Consider the following 27718-nt stretch of genomic DNA (forward strand, 5'->3'; position numbering starts at 1 on the left):
AGAAATGGCCAATAGCCGAGGACATCTATTTGTAGGAGGTGGAGGAAAGTTTGGGGGAGATGTCAGAGGTAAATACTTTACACACAGATGGGGAAGTGCATGCCGGGGTGGGGGAAGGGGCAGATACTTCATAGCTTCGTAGACGGGCACGTGGATATAGGTAAGATGGAAGGTTATGGGCTGTGTGAGATGGAAGAGTTAGATTGATTGTGGAGTAGGATAAAAGGTCAGCACAATATTGAGATGTACCGAGCTCATCTCAGAAGCGCTACATTATATGTACTGTGAGTGTTTCCCCAACACCAAGGGATTGCTGGAGTGGAAATATCAGTGGCAGATGTGGAAACTGAAACAGCAATAAATAGCATTTCAAAACCACCTTCAAGTCATAAAACGCAGAAAACTTAAGTTGTGGTTTCTTTCCAAGCCAAAGCCCAGCATCTGTGCTGCCAGAGCATGTGCTGCACATGTTGCCCAGTCCCCTCCGTGTACCTGGGATAGAGGCCAACACCAGCTTCCTGCATCTCGCCGTCACTGACAGTGAAAGAGTTGCACGTCACCTGTGTAAACAAGAAGGGAAATCCCGTGTTACACCGAGCCTCCCTGTGAGAGAAATGAGACTCCTGCTGGAACAGCCAGTTGCCTGTATGAAGCATCGGCACTGTTAGCTCTAGCTCTATGGAGAATGGAGATCCCACAGCAATGTTTCTCAGCCCCCTCTCACACCCTCCCCCCCACACTCTCTGTCCAACACACACACACACACACGCACGCACACACACACACACACACACACACACACACACACACACTCACACACACCCCTTTCACACTCTCTCTCTCTCTCACACACACACACACACACACCTCTCTCTCACACACACACACACACACACACTCCTCTCACACTCTCTCTCACACACACACACACACTCACACACACACACCTTTCTCACACACACCCCTCACACTCTCTCTCTCACACACACACACACTCTCACACACACACCTCTCTCACACTCTCTATCTCACACACACACACACACACACACACACACTCACACACACCCCTCTCACACTCTCTCTCACACACACACACACACACACACACACACACACACCCTCACACTCTCTCTCTCTCTCTCTCTCACACACACACTCTCTCTCACACACACACACACTCTCACACACACACTCACACACACACCTCTCTCACACTCTCTATCTCACACACACACACCTCTCTCTCACACACACACACACACCCTCACACTCTCTCTCTCTCTCTCTCTCTCTCTCTCACACACACACTCACACACACACCTCTCTCACACTCTCTATCTCACACACACACACCTCTCTCTCACACACACACACACACACACACACACACACACACACACAGGTTCTGCATTTGACGACTGCTTTCACTTTTACTGTGCATGGAGCAGAATAAGTTTCACAAACTGTGTGTCAAGGAAAGGCTGTGGGTCGTGATATACCGGGGAGATGTGGCTTTGATTAAAAATTATTCTGAGAGATGGGAGAAGTAATTGCTTTATTATGTTACAGATACCAATTTACAGTGAAAAGCTTTGTTTTCCATGATATCCAGCCAAACTATTCCAAACATCAAGATAATACAAAAGGGAAATTTGAACTCAAATTTGGTGGGGTTTGAACTCACATTTTCAGGGTTTTGATCCAGCATGTTAAAGTACCAGGCTGTGCCCCAAGCGGACAGCCTGTGGGACGTCATACAGGAGGGCGCGCTGCAGGGAGCGGCTGTGGATAGCCAGGAGAGCCACTGTGCGGTGTACGGAGGAAGATGAGTGCAGGATGGGAAGTGCGCTGTGATAGGGAAGAGGCTGAGCACGGAGGAAGTCATAGACTGACTTCCTTAAGATTAGCCTGAGTCTGGACGAGGTCTGTGGCCGGAGCTCCAAGTCCACTGATCTCTGTGAGTCTCTGGAGAAGTTGCTTCTGCATTTTTCTAGAAGCTTCTTAGTTTTTCTGTAGCATATGTCACTCCGCACGAAACTGGCTATTGCATTGATTAATTGTTAGCAATATCTTGTTATCTTTCTAGTCCGGGCTAGTTCTTGTATAAGACTGACGAAGAGTCTCGGCCTGAAACGTCGACTGCGCCTCTTCCTATAGATGCTGCTTGGCCTGCTGCGTTCACCAGCAACTTTGATGTATGTTGCTTGAATTTCCAGCATCTGCAGAATTCCTGTTGTTCTTGTATAAGACTACTGCAATTTCTCTGTTCTTTGTCTTTCTGTCTTTCATTCTTTGTTCTTATTACACTTAATAAACAGCCGTAAGCAACAAGTTTTATGGTTCTTTCTTGACTTCTGTTGAACGTCTGGATAGCAAAATCACCAGATCCAACACCTACAGTACTCTCTATGAACTTGTCCAAATGCCCACTGATTGCTGAAACTTATGTACGTAGTTATTTGGAGATAGAGTGTGGAACAGACCCTTCCGGCCCACCCAGTAACCCACCTATTTAACATTAGCCTAATCACAGGACAATGTACAGTAACACACACAAAAGGACCTGCTGACTGAAACGTCAGCTGTACTCTTTTCCACAGATGCTGCCTGATGAGTTCCTCCAGTAGTTTAGTGTGTGTCACTTTGGATCTCCAGCACCTGCAGATTTTACCTTGTTTATTATTTACAGTGACCAATTAATCTACTAACTGGTATACCTCTGGACTGTGAGAGGAAACCGGACACCCACAGGAAAAGTTCACGGGGAGAACAGACAAACTCCTTACAGACAGTGCCAGAATTGAACTCCGAACTCCAACACCCCAACACCCCATGCTGTAACAGCATCGCACTGACCGCTACAGTACTGTCTTTGCTGTGCATAAACTGCAAATAGCTTGCTCGTAGACAAAGACAAAATATTCTAATGACAAATATGGACACATTCATCAGGGAGTCAGACCACCCTAAGCAATGCTAACACCGATGATTCAATTAACACTTGACCTTGAATCTACACCATCAGAGGCCACTTTAATAGGTGTACCTGCTTGTTAATGAAAATATCTAATCAGCCAATCATCTGGCAGTAATCCACTGCATAATAGCATGCAGACGTGGCCATGAGGTTTAGTTGTTTGTTCAGACCAAATATCGGAATGGGGAAAAAGATGCGATCTAAGTGACCCGGACCGTGGAATGATTGTTGGTGCCAGATGGGGTGGTTTGAGTGTCTCAGAAACTGCTGACCTCCTGGGGTTTTCACACACAACAGTCTCTGGAGATTACAGAGCATGGTGCGAAAAACAAAAATTATCCAGTGAGCAGCAGTACTGTGGGTGAAAACACCTTGTTAATGAGAGAGGTCAGAGGAGAAAGGCCAGAACTGGTTCAAGCTCAAAGGAGGGCGACAGTAACTCAAATAACCAGACATTACAACAGTGGTGTGTAGAACAGCATCTCTGAATGCTCAACACATCAAACCTTGAACTGGATGGGTTACGGCCCCAGAAGATCACAGATATATGCTCAGTGGCCACTTTATTTGGTACAGGAGGATTAGACCTATCTTTTCACATATTTACTTTGAAACTAATGGCACTACGATCTCTAAATGCAAAGTGCTCCTGCACACAAACGTCTGTCACCTGCCCTGTCTCATTCCCTAATAATAGACCTAGTACCGCGCACTCTCTTGTTGAGACTTGTACGTACTGATTAAGGAAACTTTCCTGAACATATTTGACAAACTCTTTCCTATCCAGCCCTTTTACAGTGTGGGCGTCACAGTCAATATGTGGAAAGTTAGAATCGCCTACTATCACAACCTTATATGTCTTGCAACAATTTCTCTACAAATTTGTTCCTCTTAATCCTGTAGACTGCGTGTTGGGTGGTCTGCAATATAATCCCATTAACATGGTCATACCTTTCTACTCCTCTGTTCTACCCACAAAGGCTCACTAGACGAGCTCTCCAGTCAGCCCTGACTGAGCACTGCCAAGACACCTTCCCTGACTAGTAATGCCCCTTTAATCTATCATATCTAAAACAATGGAACCCCAGGAATTTCAGCAGCTCGCCCTGTCCCTCCTGCAACCAAAGCTCACTAATAGCTAAAATGTCATAATTCCACATGCTGATCCATACCCTAAGCTCCTCCGCCTTTCCTACAATACTCCGTGCATTGAAATGTACGCAGCTCAGAAAATTAGTCACACCATGCTTGACTTTTTAACTCCTGACCTTGTATGTAGGTTTAACAACATCTTTCCCTCAACCACTCCATTATCAGTTCTGGTGTTTTGGTTCCCATTTGCCTGCAGACCAGACCTATCCTTTTCCATAATTAATTTGCTACTCATGGTATTATGATCATTCGATGCAGTTTAGTTTAAACACCCCTCTGCTCCCCAGGCAACATGTAAGCCTTCCCACTAGGATATGAGCCCTCCAGTTCAGGTGAAAACTGTCCCTTCTGTACAGGTCCCACCTTCCCTGGAAGAGCGTCCAATGATCCAAAAACCTGAAGCCCTCCCTCCTGCACCAACTCCCTATCCACATATCAGATTAGATTATTAGATTAGATTAGATTATGAGGACACTCTGTCCTTGTTTATTGTCATTTAGAAATGCATGCATTAAGAAATGATACAATGTTCCTCCAGAGTGATATCACAGAAAAAAACAGGACAAACCAAAGACAAATACTGACAAAACCACATGATTATAACATATAGTTACCGCAGTGCAAAACAATACTGTAATTTGATAGAGAGCAGACCGTGGGCACGGTAAAAAAAAAGTCTCAAAGTTCCGATCAACTCCCGATAGCCCGGATAGCAGGCGTCAAAAGGGAGAAACTCTCCCTGCCATAACCCTCCAGGCGCCGATAACTTGCCGATGCATTGAAAGCACCCGACCTCAGCCGACTCTGAGTCCGTCTGAAAACTTCAAGCCTCCGACCAGCCCCTCCGATACAGCCTCTCTGAGCACCAGCATCTGCCGAGCGCTTTGACCCAGCCCCGGCCGCCAAGCAACAAGCAAAGCCGAGGACTACATGATCTTCCTATTTCTGGCATCACAAGCACGTGGCATGAATAGAAAGGCTCTCATAAGGTTAATTTACAGGTTAAGTCTGTGGTAAAGAAGGCAAATGCAAATGTTGGCATTTATTTCAAGGGGAATAGAATATAAAAGTAAGAAGATAATGCTGAGGCTTTATAAGACATTAGTCAGGCCGCACTTGGAGTATTGTCAACAGTTTTGGGCCCAATATCTCAGAAAGGATGTGTTGTCATTGGACAGAGTCGAGAAGAGGTTCACAAGGATGATTCTGGGAATGAAGCAGTTAACATATGAGGAGTGTTTGCCAGCTTTGACCCTGCACTCACTGGAATTTAGGAGAATGTGGGGGGATCTCATTGAAACCTACAAAATGTTAATATAGGGTGGATGCGGAGACGATGTTTCCTATGGTGGGGGTATCCAGAACTAAAGGGCACAGCCTCAAAATTGAGGGGCGACCTTTTAGAACAGAGGTAAAGGAGGGATAGTTTTAGCCAGAGGGTAGTGAATCTGTGGAATGCTCTGCCACAGACTGTGGTGGAGGCCAAGTATATGGGTATATTTAAGGCAGAAGTTGATCGTTTTCTGATCAGTCAGGGCATCAACAGATATAGCAAGAAGGCAGGTGTATGGGGTTGAGTGGGATCTGGGATCAGCCGTGATGGAATGGTGGAGCAGACTAGATGGGCTGAAGGGCCTAATTCTGCTCCTATATCTTATGGTCTAATGATCACAACCCTGAAGCTCCTGTCCTTTAACTTTGCATCTAACTCCCTGAACTCACTTTGCAGGACCACAGGATTCTATACCTTCAAATCCTATGTCAACTCTTTCTAAGGATTTGATTTCATTTCCCACCAACACAGCCACACCACCCTCTCTGCCTACGTGCCTGTACTTTTGATACAAGGTGTATCCTTAGATGTTAAGTTCCCAGCTATGCTCTTACTTCAGCTATGACTCAGTGATGCACACAAAGTCATACCTGCCAGTCCCTAGCTGCAATGCAAGATCATCGACCTTATTCCGTATTCGCTATGCATTCAAGTATAATTCGTGTATAGTCCTGTATTCATCACCCTTTTTGATTTTGCTCCCATGTTATACTTTACCTGCCTGCAACCTGCAAACTGCGTCTATTTGTATACAAATTGCCCCATCCTCAGCCCTATCACTCCAGTTCCCATTCCCCTGCTAAATTAGTTTAAACGCTCCCAAACAGCTCCAGCAAACCCGCCCACAAGGATATAGGCACCCTCTGATTTAGATATACCCTGTCATTTTAGTACAGACCGTACCTTCCCCAGAAGAGATTCCAATGATCTAGAAAGGATAAAGGTTTAGAGGGAACATTAGGGGGAACTTCTTCACTCAGGGAGTGGTGGGAGTGTGGAACGAGCTGCCACCTGACGTGGTAAATGCGGGCTCACTCTTAAGTTTTAAGAACAAATTGGATAGATACATGGATGGGAGAGGTCTGGAGGGTTATGGACTGGATGCAAGTCAATGGGGCTAGCAGAATAAAGTGTTGGCACAGACTAGAAGGGCCGAATGGCCTGTTTTCTGTGCTGTAGTTTTCTATGGTTCTATGGTTCTAAGTCTGAAACCCTGCCCCCTGCACCACTTCCTTAGCCACTCATTCATCTGTACTATCATCCTGTTCCTGCTGATTTATTATCCCTCTCAACCCCATTCTCCTGCCTTTTCCCAGTAACCTTTGAAGCTCAGGAACCTACCAACCTCCGCTTTAAATATACCCAATGAGTTGTCCTCCACAGCCATCTGTGGCAATGAATTCCACAAATTCACCACCCTCTGGCTAAATAAGTTCTTGCTCATCTCAATTCTAAAGGGATGCCCCTCTATTCTGAGGCTACACCCTCTGGTCTAGATTCCCCTGCAAAAGGAAACATCCTTTCCACATCCATGCTCTCTAGGCCTTTCACTATTCAATAGGTTTTAATGAGATCTCCCCTCATTCTTCTAATCTCCAGAAGGTTAGGGGTTTGGAGGGCAATGGTCCAGGTGTGGGTTGATGAGACCAGGCAGACCTTGGCCTTTTCTCCTTGGAGCGACGGAGGATGAGAGGTGACCTGACAGAGGTGTATAAGGTGATGAGAGGCATTGATCGTGTGGATAGTCAGAGGCTTTTTCCCAGGGCTGAAATGGCTAACACGAGAGGACACAGTTTTAAGGTGCTTGGAAGTAGGTACAGAGGAGCTGTCAGGGGTAAGTTCTTTACGCAGAGAGTGGTGAGTGCGTGGAATGGGCTGCCAGCAACGGTGGTGGAGGCAGATATGATAGGGTCTTTTAAGAGGCTCCTGGATAGGTACGTGGAGCTTAGAAAAATAGAGGGCTATGGGTAACCCAGGGTAATTTCTAAAGTAAGTACATGTTCAGCACAGCCTTGTGGGCTGAAAGGCCTGTATTGTGCTGTAGGTTTTCTATGTTCTGTGTTCTTCTAGAATAAGAGTTTGGCACAGACTAGATGGGCCGAAGGTTTTGTTTCTGGACTGTACTGCTCTATGACCCTTTAGAGATATGACTGGCACCAGTTACCCTCCTGTCTCAGACTATGTACCACCACTCCACCATCACCTTGCTGTTTCTTCTTGCAGGGGGATGGGTGAATCTCTGGAACTCTCCAACCCCCTGGGGGTTGTGGATACTGGATCACTTATCAAAGAAAAGATGTGCTGACATTGAAGAGGGTTCAAAGGAGAATCAAGAAAGTGATTCCAGGATTGAATGGCTTGTCACCTGAAGAGCGTTTGGTGGCTCTGGGCCTGTATTTACTGGAATTCATAAGAATGAGTGGGTGCCCTCATTGAAACCTATCGAATGTGGAAAGGCCTTGGTAGAGTGGATGTGGGGAGGACATTTCCTATGGTGGGAGAGTCTAAGATCAGAGGACACAGCCTCTCAATAGAGGGAAACAACAGGAATTCTGCAGATGCTGGAAATTCAAGCAACATACATCAAAGTTGCTGGTGAATGCAGCAGGCCAGGCAGCATCTATAGGAAGAGGCGCAGTCGACGTTTCAGGCCGAGACCCTTCGTCAGGACTAACTGACGTCCTGATGAAGGGTCTCGGCCTGAAACGTCAACTGCGCCTCTTCCTATAGATGCTGCCTGGCCTGCTGCATTCACCAGCAACTCTCAATAGAGGGACTTCCTTTTAGAACTGAGATGAGGAGGAATTTCTTTAGCCAGAGAGTGGTGAATCTGTGGAATTCTTTGTCACTTCATGTTTATTTAAGGCAGAGGTTGATTGTTTGGGGCATGAAGGGATACAGAGAGAAGGCAGGAGATTGGGGTTGAGAGGGGAAATGGGTCAGCCATGATGAAATGGCAGAGCAGATTTGATGAGCCCAGTGGCCTAATTTTGCTCCAATATCTTATGGTCTTAGTATGGTCTATTATATACCACCACTCCATCATCAGTCCTGAACCTTGTTGTGTCTTCTTGCATTGGGGGATGGGTGAACCTCCGGAATTCTCCACAACACTGAGGGCTGTGGAGGCTGGATCACCAAGGTTAAAACAGAGGCAGGGATTAATGGGGAAGAGAGAAGGGATATGGGACCCGTCAGCCATGATTATATTGAATGGCAGGGCAGACTGGAGGGTCTGTGGCCTACTCCTGCTCCTAACTATTGTAAATCCTGAAAGTCCTTACCCAGCCACACTCGGATAGCACCATTAATTCAGGTCACAGATGCTCAAGGCAGGAGTTTACCACCACCCTCTCAAAGACATTTGAAGGGCACTTTGTGGGAGGGGTTGAGGTTGTGGGAGTAAATCCTGCCCTTACTGCTAACAGCCTCCTCCCTGTAGCAAAGTATAAAAACCACACTGGGACTGGATACATCTAATTTGTAGAAAAATTAAATGTAAGTATTCTTTTTAACCCCAGGGTCATACACAAAATTAAGATACCCGTGTAATGACACGTTAAAAGCTTAAGCATAATTTATTGGCACAAATGATGGCTTTCCACATTGTTAGGAGAATAAAAACTGTAACACAATTCTTAAAAAATGATCCGGTTTGTTTAGATAGTGGAAGCAAACTTGCAATTAGGTAAACAGTGATCCAAATTAAACAAGGGCTCATTTGGCCATCCCAAACTATATCGTTTGGTTTAGTGGATTCAGGGCCACACACACGCACAGACAGACACACACACACACGCACGCACGCACGCACGCACACACACACACACACACACACGCACGCACGCACGCACACACACACACACACACACACACACACACACACGCGCACGCACGCACACACACACACACACACACACACACACACACACACACACACCCTATGGCCGTGGTCTGATTCAGCATTTGGAACAATATAAACATAATGACAGAGTGTGAACTGTTTTAACAGCACACAAAGCCTTCCTGGAAGTGATACTTAGTGATGAACATGCATCAGGATACAAAGGCCAGCTGTTATAATATCCGCCTTCATCACACGGCTCGGCCTAACCCCGGCTGCGTCTCAAAACGTAAAGCATGACTAAGTATGACACGACCATGAGGGGCCTTGCTCACTGGTGTGACAAAAGGCTTGTTAATAATTCCCTCTCAATTCACACATTGTGATGGGATTGGGTTCCCTGGCTGCATAAACCCTAAACTCAAAAGAAGATTTTAAGCCCTATCTGACACACATAGCTATGGGCTCCTCACTGTAGAAAGATTATACTGTATCCAACTACTCTTGAAGGACAAGTTTACTTCGCTGTCTAGCCTCCTCAGTGAGTTTTGGCTGCCAATACCCACCGCTTGAGTGCTCCATCCTCCCTCCCTACTAAGGAGTAAATACTTCCAGCTAAAGAACTAGTTTATTTTTAATTATACACATTTAAATACAGATAAATAATTCTTAATACACATTTAACAATCATAGAGGATTTCTGATTTATAAAAGATTGCCAAATTACAATATATTTACAAACTGCAAGGGATTTCCAAGTACAGGTACAATTATGAACTAAAAGAACATGCCAGGGAGCTGCAGACAAATGACTATCCATCACTCAGACTGAAGGTTGACAAACGAACACTAGTTCTTCTTTCTGATGTTCTCCCTACCATTCCTAACAATCCCCAAACTGTGATAGTATTTATACTATTTTTGACATCACCTGCATCTGATATTTTCCTGATACTTTTTCTGGGACAAAGTAACTCACACAGATGGTCTTAAGAGCTTCTGGCAACAGAGATCCCAAACATCCACAATTAATGCTGTGAGGGCTGACCCCCCCTGCGTATACAAACATCCTGATATGTTTGATGTGCCAATTAACAAAACCCCATTGTCTTGTGTTTGGCTAATGGAGACAAGTCTCCTGGTCACTTTACTTTGTAAAGCTGTACCTCCAACTTCAAACTGAATGCAATTTACATTAAGAACCAGGAACTGCTTGTTGTTTGCAACAAAAAACTGAGTGAAGATTATTTGTTAAAAGTTTAACTTAATCACCAATAACTCTGACCCCTTGGAAAAGTCAAGGTCAAACAGTTGTGTTTAGCTGAGTTTAGTAAGAAGCTTCTCAGGCCCTGGGGAATGAATATTCATCACTACAATCTTAACTTAAAATCTAGGCTGACACATCATAGCAGCACTAAGGAGGTGGGAAGGAAATTGGAGTTGGAGTTGGAAGAGGAATTGGAATTCGGTTATTTTTGGTTATATGTACCAAGGTACAGGGAAAAGCTCGTATACCATTCATTCAGATCAAATCATCGCACAGTACTGCAGTAATTTTGTGTATTGGGCATCTTGCTGCCGCAAAAGACAAAGAAATTTCATACCATATGTGAGTGATGATAAACCTGATTCTGACACAGGTCTCTGTTGTGGACTGAGAATGGGAAAGAGGCAGGGAGAGAGAATCATGGTTCATGGTTGGGAAAAGGGGACGGGAGAGGGGACGGAGGGGGGAAGCACCAGAGAGACCTTCTGTACCGATAAATAAACCAATTGTTTGGAATCAAATGACCTTGCCTGGTGTCTCAGGGCTGGGTGTGTCTACCCCTGGAACTCCTTCCCTGTCACCTGTCTCACACCCCTCCCACCGCGCACCATGCTCGCCATTCCCAACATCCTTTGTTCCCGTCAGATTTACAAATTGGCTCTCCACTACATGTTGAGAAGTACAGTAGTACGCAAAAGTCTTAGGCGCACTAGCTATATATATATATGTGCCTAAGACTTTTCCACAGTACTGTACATGGAAGGGAGGGATATGGAGATAGCACAAAGGGAAAAAAATTCAGATGAGGCAAATTCCCAGTGTAAGCAATTTTTTAAAATTATCCTGGTAAATCAAAATGATTCTTGCTCCTGATGCCAACTGAATTTCACGCTACTTATTTCTTCAAAGCCCGTGTAAGCTTCACTTATATTTATCAGGATTTCCCAAAATACTATATATACTATTTCTAAGGTCCGACCAAAATTTACCCCTGGTTCTGCATCACTACAACAGATCGGCTTCTCACTATCACACTGGAATTTGCTGTTGTCACACATCCCACAGCAAATCACCTCCACTGTCAAACTAAGGGAATCAAGAACTAGAGGCCAGGGTTTTAAGAGGAGAGGTGACAGATTTAATACACATTTAAAAATTTCTATTTTGTGTGATTTTGATCGGGGCAGACTGGCTCTGCGGCCTGCAGTCAGCAAAAGGCACAGTGCAAAATTGAAATGAACTGAAAATTCCTGCACTGCTTCAATGACTTTGTATTGATATTTTATATCCTGTGCTTTCTGCTTGCTTAATACTGTTTGCACGATGGGTGTTTGAAGTTTTCTTTGAACGGCTTCCCCAGTGTTTCTTTGTTTCGTGACTGTCTGTGGGAAGACAAATCTCAGGGTTGTATATTGCATACCTACTTTGATAATAAATGTATTTTGAATCTTTGATGGGCAACTTTTACACCTACAGCATGGTCCATATGGAATGAGTGGCCAGAGGAAGTGGTTGACGCAGGTACATCAACAACATTTACAAGACCCTTGGACAGGTGCACGAATAGGAAAGGATAAGGAGATGGAACAAATACAGGAAAATGGGACAAGCATGGATGGGTCACCTTGGTCAGCTTAGATCAAAAGGTCTGCTTCTGTGCCTGATGACTATGACTCCAAGCACACAATTCTGGGAAATCCTGATAAATATAAATGAAGTTTACACAGGCTTTGGAGAAATAAATAACATGAAATTTAGTCAACGTCGGGAGAAAGAATCATTTTGATTTACCAGGATATTTTTTAAAAATTGCTTACACTGGGTATTTGTCTCATTTTAATTTTTTTTCCTTTGTGTTATCACTGACAGTTAATTGACAACATCAATAAAATTATCTTGCAAACACACCTGAGTGATCATACTACCAAAGCTAGACTGATCTGAAGATCAAGGCAAAAAAAAGCACTAGGATGCCAAATTGGCACGAAGTGTCCCAAAAGAATAGTGATCGTACTTCAAGTGCAATCTATAAATTAAAGCTTTCTTTTTCCTCTCATAATCTTCCGCTTGTCCCCTCTGTACATTTAGCATTCTCCAAGTTCACATAGAACTGGCTGGAAGGTGGGTGGGAAAGGTGAAGAGCCGGAGAAGAAATAATCTAATTGGAGAGGAGCGTGGACCATAGGAGAAAGGGAAGGAGGAAGGAACCCAGGGGAAGTAATAGGCAGGTGAGAAGAAGTGAAAGGTCAGAGTGGGGAACGGAGGGGAAGGGGTTATTTGTTTACTGGAAGGAGAAATCAATACTCATGCCATCAGGGGGAATTAAGGGTTATGGGGAAAAGGCAGGCAGGTGGAGATGAGTCCATGGTCAGGTCAGCCATGATCTTATTGAATGGTGGAGCAGGCTCGACAGGTCAGATGGCCGACTCCTGCTCCTATTTCTTACGTTCTTGTGTTCCCTGTGTTTCAATAATACTTCATTGGTTGCCAGGTACCTTGGAATGTCCTTATCGCAAGATGGAGGATGTTCTATAAATGCCAGTCTAGCTTTCTTTTCAACATCTGCACCTGTTGTGAGCTGAAGGATGGGAGGGGTAGAGACGTTGGTTTGTAACGCTCTTAAGCACAGCTCAAAGAGCCACTGCCCTCCCAGTTATGTTGGGACCAGTTTAATGTATCAGCAAAAATGTGAACTCTACTGGAATTAATAAACTCATTAATAAACTGCAAAAGCAAAGAGCATTATCAGATTTCTGTTCCATTCTCAACACCAGCTGTGGCTTCGATATAATTTAGTAATGGAATGGCCACTTCACACCTCTCTGTCTCCTCAGACTGCGTGCACAGTGAAGCGGAACGGCTCCAAGATTTGGTGGCAGTTATTACTGTAAATGAAAAAAAGACTGCAGGAGAGAAAGAGATAATCCCAGCAAGCTGACTGGAATCATAAACAAGTGCTGTCGGATTTGCCCTTGGTAAATATTTATTGCAAATTGCAGTAAAATTGTATGTAGCTTCCAATTCCTGGGAACTTGCTCAGCCCAATAAAAGAGAAAAAAGAACTCCACATGTAAAATCCGGTGGGAAGTTTAATAGAAGCTGCTTTAACACAGAGAGTGGATCGGGAATGGAACTCGCTGCTGCGGGAAATCCAATAAATGGAGAGAATATTAAATGCATGGAGGGGACACGCAGAAGATTATGAGAGGGAAAAAAAAGTTTTAAAAAGCCAAGCATGTTAATCCCATTCCAACGTGTCCATCTATAACCTCCTCTTGAGCCAAGATGAGGCCACCCTCAGGGTGGAGGAGCAACACCTTGAAATGACTTGACTTAATATTTATTTCTTACAGCCTTCACATACAGTAAGATGTACAACAGAACAGTCAATATAGCTTAGAAATACAATTGCGTCAGCATGAATTAATCAGTCTGATGGCCTGGTGGAAGCAGCTGTCTCAAGCCTGTTGGTCCTGGCTTTAACACTGCGGTACCGTTTTCCGGATGGTAGCAGATGGAACAGTTTGTGGTTGTGGTGATTCCGGTCTCCAATGATCCTTTGGACTCTTTTTATGCACCTGCCTTTGTAAATGTCCTGAATAGTGGGAAGTTCATATCCTTATATTTCACCTTTATATACTGTCCAACTATGCAAAAATCTATCTAACCTTATTTGAAATATATTTACTGAGGTAAATATATTTACCACTGCTTCATCGGGCTGAGAATTCCACAGATTCACCACTCTTTGTGAAAAGCAGTTCCTCCTCATCTCCATCCTAAATCTACCTCCCCAAATCTTGATACTATGTCCCCTAGTTCTAGTGTCACCAACCAGTGGAAACAATTTTCTTGCCTCTATCTTATCTATCCCTTTCATAATTTTATGTTTCTACATGATCTCCTCTCATTCTTCTGAACATGACAAAATTCAAAGTTCAAAGTAAACTTACTATCAAAGTACGTATACATCACCATATACTACCCCGAGATTCATTTCTTGTCGGCGTTCACAGTAGAACAATGAAACACAATAAAAACACACAAATGAAGACGGACAACCAAAACAATACGGTCTCAGCCCAAAATGCTGAATATTTATTCCCTTCCGTAGATGCTGTCTGACTTGCTGAATTCCTCCAGCATTTCGTGAGTGTGTTGCTCAAGATTTCCAGTATCTGCAGAGTCGCTGGTGTTTATAATGTACACGTAGCATGTTCCCATGAATAGATAATGACCACACATTCAGTTAGTGATTGAAAGAGATCCAAAGATTCAAAGTACGTTCATTATCAAAGTGGGTACGCAGAGATTCATCTTCCCACAGAGAGTCACAAAACAAAGAAACACCATGGAACCCATTCAAAGAAAACATCAAACATCCGACGTGCAAAAAAAAAGAACAAATCACAGAAGCGGCAAAAAAAAGAGCAAAAAAGACGGAATATAGAACATCAAACCACAAGCCACAAATCAAATAAGCTGCAAGTGCTGGCAATTTGAAGTAGAAAATGACAATGCTGGAAACACTCAGCAGGTCAGGCAGCGTCGGTGGTAGGAGAAACAGAGTTAACTTTCCTCCAGAAGACCTTTCGTCAGAGCTGAGGCGGAGAGGAGCAGCTGACAGCGTTTGTATGTTTCTTTGCTTCTGCTTTTCCTCTCTGCAGCAGTCCGTGATGACCTATCGACCGGAAATGGAATGAGTTGCCAGAGGAAGTGGGTGAGACAAGTACAACTGGGGAGGCATGGTAGCACAGCTTGATGCAGCGCTTTGCAAGTGAGCTGAAAGGCGGGGGTTCGATTCCTGCTGCTGTCTGTAAGGAGTTTATACGTTCTTCCCTGTGACCACGTGCTTTTGCTGCGGATGCTCCGGTTTCCTCCCACATTCCAAAGATGTGCAGTTAGAGTCGGTGAGTTGTGGGCATGATACGTCAGTACCAGAAGTGGGGTGATGCTTACGAGCTGCTCAGTACAAACCACACTGATTAGATTTGATGTCAACAACTCATGTGTGTTTTCACGTACATGTGACAAGTAAAGCTAACCTTTATCTTCAACTTACAGCATTTGAAAGGCATTTGGTCAGGTACGCGGATAGGAAAAGTTTACGGGGATATGGGTCAAATGCCAGCAAATGGGACAGGCTTAGATGGGCAACACGCACACACAATACTGGGGGAACTCAGCAGGCCCGGCAGCAAATATGGACAAGAAGGCCGAGACCCTTCTTCAGGACTGGAAGGGAAGGGGAGAATGCAGAATAAGAATGGTGGGGGAGGGGGAGAAAGATGTACAAGGTGGCAGTTGTTTCGTGTTTGAGTTTAGATGGGCATCTTAGTTGGCATGGAGGAGATGGGCCGAAGGGCCTGTTTCCTTGCTGTACGACTCTGTGAAATGGCTTCTTCAAGTTTACGATCCCACCAAGCCTGGCATCACCCTATTCCTTGTGTCCAGTCAACCTGTCTGCAGCTAAAAACCAACTTGTTCACTCTCTTTCCCAGTTCTGACAAACACACCGCAACCTGAAATGTTAACCTTGCTCTTCCTCAGATGCTGCCTGTCCTGGTGAGTGTTTCCCACATTTTCTGTTTTTTAAATTCAGTTAGTGACAGAAAACTTCTGCTCTTCTGCCAAATAAAGCTCCATGAAACATAGAAACATAGAAAACCTACAGCACAATGCAGGCCCTTTGGCCCACAAAGCTGTGCCTAACATGTACTTACTTAGAAATTACCTAGGGTTACCCAAAGCCCTCTATTTTTCTAAGCTCCATGTACACAACCAAGAGTCTCTTAAAAGACCCTATCGTATCCACCTCCACCACCGTCACTGGCAGCCCATTCCACGCACTCACCACTCTCTGCTTAAAAAACTTACCCCTGGCATCTCCTCTGTACCTACTTCAAAGCACCTTAAAACTGTGCATTCTCATGTTAGCCATTTCAGCCCTGGGAAAAGGCCTCTGACTATCCACACGATCAATGCCTCTCATCATCTTATACAGCTTGATTTGTTTTATATCTCTGCTTTATAGACAGGAACTTCGAGAATCAGGACGGCGTGGAGCTGCGGTCTCTGTCGAGGTCATGGCTCAGATTTAGTTGTTTTTTAAGTGTGTAGGGATGACTTTGGGGACAGAGAGTTAGGGTCAGGTTAGGGGTTAGGGACAGTGAAGTGGGCGAGTTAGAGGTCAGATTAGTGTTAGGTACAGGGATGTGGCGGATTTCAATATCAGGCCTGCACTCCTTGCTCTGCACTCCAAGTCCAGTGATGTGGACATGAGACAAAGGTCTTGTGCAGCCCAGGCCACTGCTCTGTGCTCAAAGTCCAACAAGGGCGATAGGTGACGATGGACATCCAGAGTCCAGACCTCTACTCCACGTTCAAAGACTGGTGACCAGTGTCCCAGGTCGGTGGGTTCCAGAACTGGACGTCCTTGCGGGCAGAAGGCATGAGAGAGCACGAGGGCTGGTCAGTTGGTGCCCCCTGGACTTCGAGCCTGGACTTTGGGGTCCCTTCGTCAGGTAGTCCAGGGGTTGATACCAAAGATAGAAGCCTGATGCCAGTTAGAAGTCCGGAGGTCAAGAGCTGACGGTCAAAGCCTGGAGACTGGAAGCTGGGGTTCCAGAGTCTTGTCCTGGAGTTGGAGGACTATCTGTGTGTGTGTGTGTTGGTGGGTGGGAGGGGGGAAAGGGACTTGTTTTGCAGTTGATGTTTTGTTGCTTGTTGTATTCTGTTTTGTTGTGCTCTGTGTTGTTCTGTGAGCATTGTGGCCACGCTATGTTGGTGCTGGAATCAGTGACAACACTAGCGGCTGCCCGCCGTGACATCCTTGGGCGTGTTGGTTGTTAACGCAAACGATGCCTCTCACCACATGCTTCGACCTACATGTTATAAATAAATATGAATTTGAATCTGCTGTCCTGTCAGGGGGTGCTGTGTCCCACACAGTGGGAGTGCTGCACAGTGCGGGGGCCCCCTTACTGGGGACACAGCACCTCTGATAGTGCAGTATTCCCTCAGTGCAATGACACCAGCCTGGAATTCTGCGAAGGGAGTGAAGGATAGATGGGAAATAAAAGCAAATGAGAAGCGGTCCATTTCTCACATAATTTCTTGGCTTTGTTTCATGTTAAAGCCAGGCATACAGCCTTTCATCAAATGCTGAAGGATAGTCTAGACTTCTTTCTGAGCAATGTTATGCAATAGGCCCAGAGGAAAGGGGAAGTGAGAAGAAAGCTGTTTATTTCTCTTACGTCTGCTTGGCTGAGGCTCTGTCCTGGAGCAGAATTGCCTTCCTACATCTCGCAGAAGTTTTGGGTTAGAAATTCAGTTGGCCTAAATCCAGCAGGATCAGGAGATGTGGCAGCCAGGAGTCTTATCCCAGTGGACCGTTCTGAAGAACAGCAGGGGAATGGTGAGGCTACCAGTTAGGCCCTGGTAGCCTAACCAACCTTCACCCAACAATACAAAACTAAATGATCCACGTCTCCTCACTTGCCTGTGAGAGATTTGTTTCCTAGATATCAATAGGTCCTACACTTCAAAAGAATTGGAATCAGGCTTATCATCACTGACATATGTTGTGAAATTTGTTGTTTATGCTGCAACAGTACAGTGCAGTACATAAAAATTACTATCAGCTCCAACTAAATAAACAATCGCAAAAAGAATCCTGCTGAAGGGACTCAGCCCGAAACGTCGACTGTACTCTTTTTCCATAGATGCTGCCTGGCCTGCTGAGTTCCTCCAGCATTTTGTGTCCGTTGCAAAATATTGAGGTCGTGTTAAAGGGTTGGTTTATTTTCTGTTCCTAAATCATTGAGTGTGAGTCTTCACACTGCTGTACCTGCTCCCTGATGCTAGTAATGAGGAGAGGACATGTCCTGAGTGGAGATGGATGTCACCTTCTTAAGGCATCGCCTTTTGAAGATGTCCTCGACAGTGTACCTCGTATTACCCAGTATCGATAGTATCTACCGGCGGCGTTGCCTCAAGGAGTCAACATCTGTCACCGAAGGTTCCTACCATCTGGGCCACGCCATCTTCTTGCAGCTACCATCGGGCAGGAGGTACAGAGGACTGAAGTCCCACACCACTAGGTTCAATAACAGTACTTGGTTCTGGAACCAACTAGCACAATCCTCGGTATAGCAACCTTTGAAGTGTAAGGCCGATTGATACCTCGGAAACAGAAAGCTCTCACAGGCAAATAAGGAGGAGCAGATAATTTAGTTTCAAGATGTTGGGAGAAGATTGTCTAGGCTACCAGGGATAAATCCCCTGCTGTTCTTCAGAATGGTCCACTGGGATAAGACACATATCTTGACCCTGCTGAATTCAGGCCAACTGTATTTATAACCCAAAACTGGGTTACACTACAACGTATGTTTTTTGAAATAATTGTGTTTATTCCTGCAAAATTTTTGCATAATTCATCTATAGTTGATGTTTTACCTGTGAATGCTGTGCATGTGATGTTATGTGCCTGTAATATGGCTGCAAGCAAGTTTCTCATTGTACCTGCGCATCTATGTACTTGTGCATTTAACAATAAACCCAGTGATAACAATATAGTATCGACCACTCTGGGACATCCTGAGCCCAGTTCTCCATGGACCTCATGGTGTAGGGTCAAAGCCTCGCATCTTTGCCTTGTTGTGTTCAATCCCAACTCATGGCTGTGGTAAACGGCCTGTGGAAGATTTCTTAAGAGGCTTGGACTTCTTTGAGACATCCTTAGCTGGGTTTTACTGAACCAAGATTTCCCAGGGAAACATCAGTCCCAAGCACTGTGTGGACAGAGAGTGAACTTGGCTTGCTGGCATATTCAGACCCAGCAGCTTCCGTCAAAAAAAAGCCAAGGACATTTGAAACCAGCCCAGCAACAGGTTTCACAGTTCATTCATATTTCCGGCTCTCTCACTGCTGAGCTTTTCCCCTTTTGCAGGAACTGCTGATACGGTGGGGAGGGGCCAGCTGAGAATACTCACCATGCAGAAGTAATGATAGGAAGCAGAGGGGAGAATGAAAAATGAAGCCCTACGAACTGTTGCAAACACGTTATTAATGAGAACAAGGATTTATGGCCGTGGCAAAGCCACTCGAGGATGTTTGTTTGCAGTCAGTGTTCCAGTGTAACTTGATCTTGGTCATAAAACCCCTCGCCAGCCAATAATCAGTGGTAGATTAAAAACAAAATGAGAATGTAAACCAGCTGTCCTAACATGGCACATGAAGCCGATTAGAATCCTCAGAAACCTCAGCGGCTGAGTCTATGTGTTGGGAAAATGCAAACACAACAAATAGGAAAAAGCCCCTCAGAAATCTGCCTGGCATTCCTGGGCTTTGCGGCTTGCTCTGCAGACTTGTCTTGTGCCAAACTTTCCGCCTCAACCCCGTTGTGTTTACAACTCTCTTGACCCGTCTCACAGATCCAACTGGCACTACTCGGTGAGGAAACAATGCCCCCGTTTTTGTTTGCCATCGGTAAAGCAAATACTCCAGCCTGGAACCCGACCTTCCGCTCTGAATTTGAACACCAGTTCAGGCAGAATGTCGGGATGGATTCCAAGTCCTAACGCTCAGGGGTGAATTATCCTCTCCACATCCACTCTGTCTAGGCCTGGATATTGAAAGGCCTGAAAAGAGTAGATGTGTAGAGGATGTTTCCTATAGTGCATGAGTCTAGGACCAGAGGGAACTGCCTCAGAATAGAGGGATGTCCATTTAGAACAGAGATGAGGAGGGATTTCTTTAGCCAGAGAGTGGTGAATCTGTGGAATTCATCGCCACAGGCAGCTGCAGAGGCCAAGTCGCTGGGTATATTTAAAGCAGAGGTTGATAGTTTCTTGATGGGTCCGGACATCAAAGGTTACAGGGAGAAAGCAGGAGAAAGGGTTTGAGAAGGATAATAAATCAGCCATGATGGAATGGCAGAGCAGACTCGATGTGGCTGAGGGCCCAATTCTATTCCTAGGTCTTATGGTCTTCACGCCATTCCATGGGTAAATATAGTGTATTTTCTACATCTTTGCTAGATCTAAATCGTGGAATTCCCCAGGTAGAAATGCAGTGAGATACGCTGTACATCTTGGCTCGATCTAAATCGTGGAATTCCCCAGGTAGAAATGCAGTGAGATACGCTGTACATCTTGGCTAGATCTAAATCGAGGAATTCCCCAGGTAGAAATGCAGTGAGATACGCTGTACATCTTGGCTAGATCTAAATCGAGGAATTCCCCAGGTAGAAATGCAGTGAGATACGCTGTACATCTTGGCTAGATCTAAATCGAGGAATTCCCCAGGTAGAAATGCAGTGAGATACGCTGTACATCTTGGCTCGATCTAAATCGAGGAATTCCCCAGGTAGAAATGCAGTGAGATACGCTGTACATCTTGGGCTGCAGTAGCACCAACTACTAATAGAAAATACATTCAGTTGCCACTTTATTAGGTACGCCTGTACATTTGATCGTTAATGTTGTATCTAGTCAGCCAAGTGTGGGCACGTGGCCGAGTGGTTAAGGCATTGGACTAGCGACCTGAAGGTTGTGAGTTCGAGCCTCAGCCGAGGCAACATGTGTTGTGTCCTTGAGTAAGGCACTTAGTCACACATTGCTCTGCAACGACACTGGTGCCAAGTTGTATGGGTCCTAATGCCCTTCCCTTGGACAACATTGGAGAGGGGAGACTTGCAGCATGGGCATCTGCTGGTCTTCCATACAACCTTGCCCTGGAGAGTGAAGACTTTCCAGGCGCAGGTCCATGGTCTCGCAGGACTAACGGATGCCTTTAAATTTAAAATCAGCCAATCACGCAGCAGCAACTCAGGGTATGAAACCTTGCAGACACGGTCAAGCGGTTCAGCTATTGTTCAGCCCAAACATCAGAGTGGGGAAGAAATGTGACCTAAATGACCTTGACCCATGGAATGATTGTTGGTGCCAGACAGGCTGGTTTGAGCGTCTCAGAAACTGCTCATGCCCTGGTATTCCCACACACAACAATCCCTGGAGCTCACAGAGAATGGTGTGAAAACAAAAAGCATCCAGACAGCGACAGTCCTGTGGGCAAAAATGCCCTGTCAATGAGAGAGGTCAGAGGAGAGTGGCCAGACTGGTTCAAGCTGACAGGAAGTCAACAGTAACTCAAATAACCACGCGTTACACAGTGGTGTGCAGAAGAGTATCTCTGAACACACCGAAACTTGAAAACTACGAACATACACTCAGTTGCCCTTGTTTTGGTGCAGAAGGTAGCTAATAAAGTGGGCACTGAAGGAATGTCTATCCTTCAATGAACGGTGACTTGATAGAGGCACACAGACGATAAGAGGCAGAGATCTAGTGGATAGCCGGACGCTTTTTCCCAGGTTGGACGTGGCAAAAATGAGAGGGCATAATTTTAATTAATTTATTTTATTAAGCTAAGTAGACCATACCACCCCAGCAACCCCCCACAACCCCAATAAACCCTAACCTAATCACAGGACAAGTTGCAATGACCAATTAAACTACCCGGTACGTCTTTGGACTGGGGGGGGAACCTGGGGTGCCCGGGGAAAACCCACGCGTTCCACGGAGACTCCTTACAGACAGCACCGGAACTGACCTCTGAACTCCAGCGCCCCGAGATGTAATAGCTCTACGCTAACCACTACACTGCCGTGCTGCCCACAGTAAGGGGTGATTGGAGGAAAGTATAAGGGGGATGTCTAAGGTAAGTTCTTTACACAGAGACTGGTGGGTGGGTGGATTGCACTGCCAAGGGTGCTGGTAGAGGCAGATACATTAGTGGCATTCAAAAGACTCTAGATAGACACATGGGTGACAGAAAAATAGAGGGCTGTAAAGGAAGGGAGGGCTAGGTTGATCTTAGAGTAGGTTAAAATGTGGGCCAAAGATTCTACGCTGTGCACTCATGTTCTATGTTTTATGTTCGATTGGAAATTAAGAAATTGAAGTTTAGAAATTAATTCAGCTGGAATGGGTGAATGTCAGAGTCCTCTTAGTAATCTTTGGCTTTCATTAGCCACATTTTTAACCCACCCAAATGAGGTCATTTCGGCTTTTATTTCAGATTTCCGGCATCCTCAGTGTTTTGTTTCTGTGCACAATCCCTGCTACAGCTTTGGTTTGTTGTTCGTCAGGCTGCTGTGCAGAGCAAGTGACACTTGACAGTGTTGATAGTGTGGTGTTCAATTAGCAGCCCCAATGAAATGTCAGCCTTCCCGCTGCTCAGGCACAGCAAAAGGAACTCAGCAGATTAACCGAAGAGATATAAGCACGCCCTCACATCGCATCCAACTTTCATCACTGTTTCAAAAGTGATGTACAAAGGAAAGTAACAAAAAACTCTCTCTCTCTCTCACACACACACACACACACAGATACACAAAGAATCAATTCCGTGTGAAGTGATTTCTATGTGGTGAGTTCCATTTCTCTGTGAGTGAATTAACAGGATGAACTGAAATGCAACTAGGCACATTAAGGTGGTCAGAATAACACACCCACTGCAATAAACTCAGGCTCAAGGGCAAATCTGTTGCCATGGCTGAGTGACTGTCTGACTCTTTTCTCATTTGCAGATGGAAGGCTTGAAAGGGAGAGGAGCTGGAAGGGGGAAGGGCAAAGAGTTTTGTGTGTGTGTGTGTGTGTGTGTGTGTGTGTGTGTGTGTGTGTGCTTGAGTGAAAGGGAGAGAGAGAAGGGGAGAGGGGAGAGAGGGAGGGAGAGAGAGAGGGAGAGAAAGAAAGAACGAGGGTAAGAGAGGGAGGGACGGAGGCAGGAAGAGAGAGAAAGAGATAGAGAAAGAACAACCGAGGGAAAGAGAGTGGGAGAGGGAGGGACGGAGGTAGGAAGGGTGGGTGGGGGGGGGGGAGAGAGAGAGAGAGAAAGTGACAACATTTTGCAACTGCCACAAAATTGATTACTTTTAACCCTTACACATCCTCCTTCCAGCTTTCCTTAGCCTACTGGAGTCTGCCAGTTGACCTCAGTCCTCGTTTTAACCCAGGCTAAAACTCGCTGTTTCTGCCTCCTGAAACCCGCCCCCTCCCCTTATTCTACAACACGTCGAGGTCTCTGAACTCCAATTCTGGCTGCGGTTTTAGCCGCTCCGCCAGAGGCTCTGTGCCTCCAGCTGCCGAACCCCTAACGGGGGCACTGATCGGGCAAATCGAGACAGACACAAGAGACTGCAGTGAGGCAGACTGTAGGTGTGAGTGGTCTTTATTCCTCGGAGTAGGAGTCTGGAGCTGGAGGACACAGGTTTAAGGTGAGGGGGGTGTGAAGGGGATGTGAGGGGGGTGTGAAGGGGATGGGAGGGGTAAGCCTTCCACTCAGGAGGTGGCAGCTACCTGGAACGAGCTGCAGAGGAAGTTGTAGAGATGGGTACAATTACAGTGCCTAACAGGAATTTGGACAGGTCCCTGGATAGGAAAGGAAAAGAGAGTTACGGACAGAATGTAGTCAAATGTGATTAGCATAGAGAGGAAATGTGCTCAATATTGGCAAGTTCTGTACCATACAGCTCTGAGACCCCACACCTAAACACAGAACTCCCCCTCTCTACTTAGGGCCTCTGCCCCTTCCCTCTTCAGTCCTGACGAAGGGCTCTGGCCCGAAACGTTGACTGATTGTTTCCGCGGATGCTGCCCGACCAGCTGAGTTCCTCCAGCGTGTTGTGAGTGTTGCTTTCTCCCCCTCTCTAGATTTCTCCACCCACCCCTCTCGCTATTGAGAATATTCCTTTAAACTCTGTGATGACGCTGTACATCAACTGGGGTATTTCCCAGCCTTACTTAGCCACAAAGTTGGTTCTTATGTCAGGATCCTTGGGTCACTTTCCGATATTACAGACCTTATATCAATGGGGGTGAGTAGTGGGTCGGAAATGTTTAAACATGCCAGCCCCCAGCTTGTCCACATTCCAGAATTACATCCCTCTCATTGTTCTGATTCACCTTCGCCCCACCTTTCTCAGCTGGAGAAGACTCCCTTGTCCCAGCCGAACAGCCATGTTTGCAATATCCACAGGAGAAGATGGATAGTGCTAGGGAGGCCATTAGCCAGTGCATTTTCTTGCTAAATATTCCCATTCCTGCTTCATTACAGCCTCGAGGGAGACCGTTCAGCCCATTAGCCTGCTCAGCCTATCAGATCAATGCTGTTTATAGCACTCCGAACCTGTTTCTCTGCATCTCTCTCTCTCTCTCTCCTCTCTCGCCCTGATATACCTGCCGCACTGGGGACAATTTACTGCAAACTACAGACCTGCACACCGCTGGGTTGCAGGAGGAAACCAGGACACCCAGAGAAAACACATGCTGCGTAACTCACTGGAGGGCTGGGTATGTGTGTAGAGAGGGAGGAACGGGGCGTGTCTCGCCGTTGTTGCTTTCTTGCTCGCAGTGTTCTGTTTTGTCCTGTTCTGTGTTGTTCTGCCGAGCACCTGTTCTGTGTTGTTCTGTCTGTGGACACGCTATGTCAGTGCTGGATTGCCTGGTGACACTGGCGGGCTGCCCCCAGCACATCTTCCGGTAAGATGGCGGAGCGTTCAGACTCAGCGGCCTCTCAGGGGCCAGCCAAAAGTGCTTTTTTCTTTGTTAAATGTCCTTTTTTCTTACAATCGCAAGACAATGCTGGACCCCAAGAACTTTGGGTACTGCAGGCCTACTACATCAGTGAGCTGCTCTTCGGCGGAGGCACTGGACTGGGTGCAGACCGTGTTACTGCCTGCTACAGGAAGGCATCGCAGTTGGTGCACGAAGGCAGCGTGCAGTGTCACTTTTTTGCTGACTATTTTGAACGTGCTGTCACGAGGAAATCTGCAGATGCTGGAAATTCAAGCAACACACGTCAAAGTTGCTGATGAACGCAGCAGGCCAGGCAGCATCTCTAGGAAGAGGTAGTCGATGTTTCGGGCCGAGACCCTTCGTCAGGACTAACTGAAGGAAGAGTGAGTAAGAGATTAGAAAGTGGGAGGGGGAGGGGGAGATCCAAAATGATAGGAGAAGACAGGAGGGGGAGGGATGGAGCCAAGAGCTGGACGGTTGATTGGCAAAAGGGATATGAGAGGATCATGGGACAGGAGGCCTAGGGCCCCCTCCCACTTTCAAATCTCTTACTAGCTCTTCTTTCATTTGGTCCTGACGAAGGGTCTCGGCCCGAAACGTCGACTGTACCTCTTCCTAGAGATGCTGCCTGGCCTGCTGCGTTCACCAGCAACTTTGATGTCTGTTGCTTGAACGTGCTGTGTATGTTTTGCGCCTTAGTGTCAGAGGAACACCGTCTCGTTCAGCTGTAGCCACGTATGGTTGAATGATAATTAAACTTGAATATGATTTAATTTGATTTGATCCTTAGGTGTGTTAGCTGTTAATGCAAACAACGCATTCCACTGTATGGTTCAATGTACACGTAAATAAATCAAAACCTGAAAGTCACAAGGAGAACATACAGACTCCATATAGACGGTATCTCAGGTCAGGATTGAAAAGGACCTGTGACACAGCTGCATTAGCATTGCAGCTCCGTACCTTCCCAGAGAGAGCCACCCTTCCATCTGTTCCGTCCCTCATTGTTACTGACCCAGACAGCCTTCATTCTGTGAGTCCAGAGAACATTTCTCCTTGGAAGCGTAAAACATTCCCTTATAAATGATATAAATGTCCTGATTGGCTGAGAAGGGGTGCAGGATATCATTTGTATGAATAAAAATTCCTCAGCACAAAAGAGTTTGAAAAATCACCCATTATAGTTCTGATTTATAGCAAGCACGTACAACGACAGAGCAGTGTGCAATAACAGATCCTCACTCTGTACCAGAGGCATTCACTGGTATTCGTAGAATGTCTCACCCACTGCTTTTTCACACCGACTGAAGCGGCAATTTAATCACCATCTCAATGACCTTCAAAATGGTCTTTGCGAAATTAAAAAATAATCATTACAAATGACTGCTCAAGGTTCAGAAAATGGTAACACATTCAGGCAATTCAACAAAGGAATTTAATTAGTGACATGCCGTTTTCTCTCCTATTGAATGGCTGGAGAATTAGCTCCTTCGAATTCCTGAGACCTGTCAACATGTGTTGTGACAGATCAACAAGTATTGTGACAACGTAAAATTACAGTGGTGGAATCGCACTGAATGTTCAGCCCATAGTCTCCATGGCAGCCATCAGGTACCTCTCTATATTGATGCAATTTCTCAGCTGCTGGAAACCACCTCTTTTTAATAATACTTCATATAAGGTTTGTACTTTTTAACAAGCTCATGTATTTTTCAGAAATCGGTATAGCAGCTACACTCACAAACATGAGAAAAACTGCAGACGCTGGAAATCAAAGCAATACGCACAAAATGCTGGAGGAACTCAGCAGGCCAGGCAGCATCAATGGAAGAGAGTAAACGGTCAACATTTCGGGCCGAGACCCCTCTTCAGGACCCATCTTATTCCCGATTGTCATTGACACTTCTGCTCAGGGAACAAATTCCTCACTCTCTGATTTAAAGCTTCGACTATTAAATGTTAACAATTCCTCGATCTGCTGAGTTCTTCCAGCAGATTGATCATTGCTCCAGATTCCAGTGACTACAGTACCCCAGGTCTCTGATTCTCCCTGTCTACCCTATTAATTCTATATTACTTCAAGGGTGGTGAGGTGGAGATACGTCTCTACCGAAGGAGGTGTAAGGCGCTCCTTCCCTCCACTAGCCTGCAGGTCACCCCCCCCCACCCCGATCACGGTCACATGAAGCCATGGGAGCAGGTGGTGGATGGTCATATGAGCAGCAGGTGCATATCACGAGTCCTGGTTATGTGACCACTGGCGCCAGGCAGACAATCTCTGAAGAGTATTGATTAATAGCTGGGGTCACCTGACTTGTAAAGTCACTGGCCCAGAAGAAGGCAATGGCAAACCACTTCTGTAGAAAAATTTCCCAAGAACAGTCATGGCCATGAGACCATGATCATCTCAGTCATGTAACAGGACACATAAAGTTGATGATGACTTCACCTCACTCGGGACCCCCATCACCCTCAGCTTCCCTTATCCAAGAGAAACAATCTATCCATTCCAGTCTCTATCCATAGCTGCAACACTCTACCTCAAGCAACAGCCTTGTGAATC

At 45.7% G+C, this 27718-nt stretch overlaps 1 protein-coding gene across 4 annotated transcripts in view; it reads right to left on the bottom strand.

The window, feature by feature from the left end:
- Positions 1–27718, bottom strand: part of smyd3 (SET and MYND domain containing 3) — a 1006799-nt gene that overhangs the window by 191921 nt on the left and 787160 nt on the right. For all 4 annotated transcript variants that reach the window (XM_063055477.1, XM_063055479.1, XM_063055478.1 and 1 more), the window contains one exon: positions 493–560. In XM_063055477.1, coding sequence (XP_062911547.1) covers positions 493–560 — 68 coding nt within the window. The remainder of the gene's footprint in view (positions 1–492; positions 561–27718) is intronic.

The sequence above is a fragment of the Mobula hypostoma genome, chromosome 8 (assembly GCF_963921235.1).
Source record: "Mobula hypostoma chromosome 8, sMobHyp1.1, whole genome shotgun sequence".
Taxonomy (NCBI): Eukaryota; Metazoa; Chordata; class Chondrichthyes; order Myliobatiformes; family Myliobatidae; genus Mobula; species Mobula hypostoma.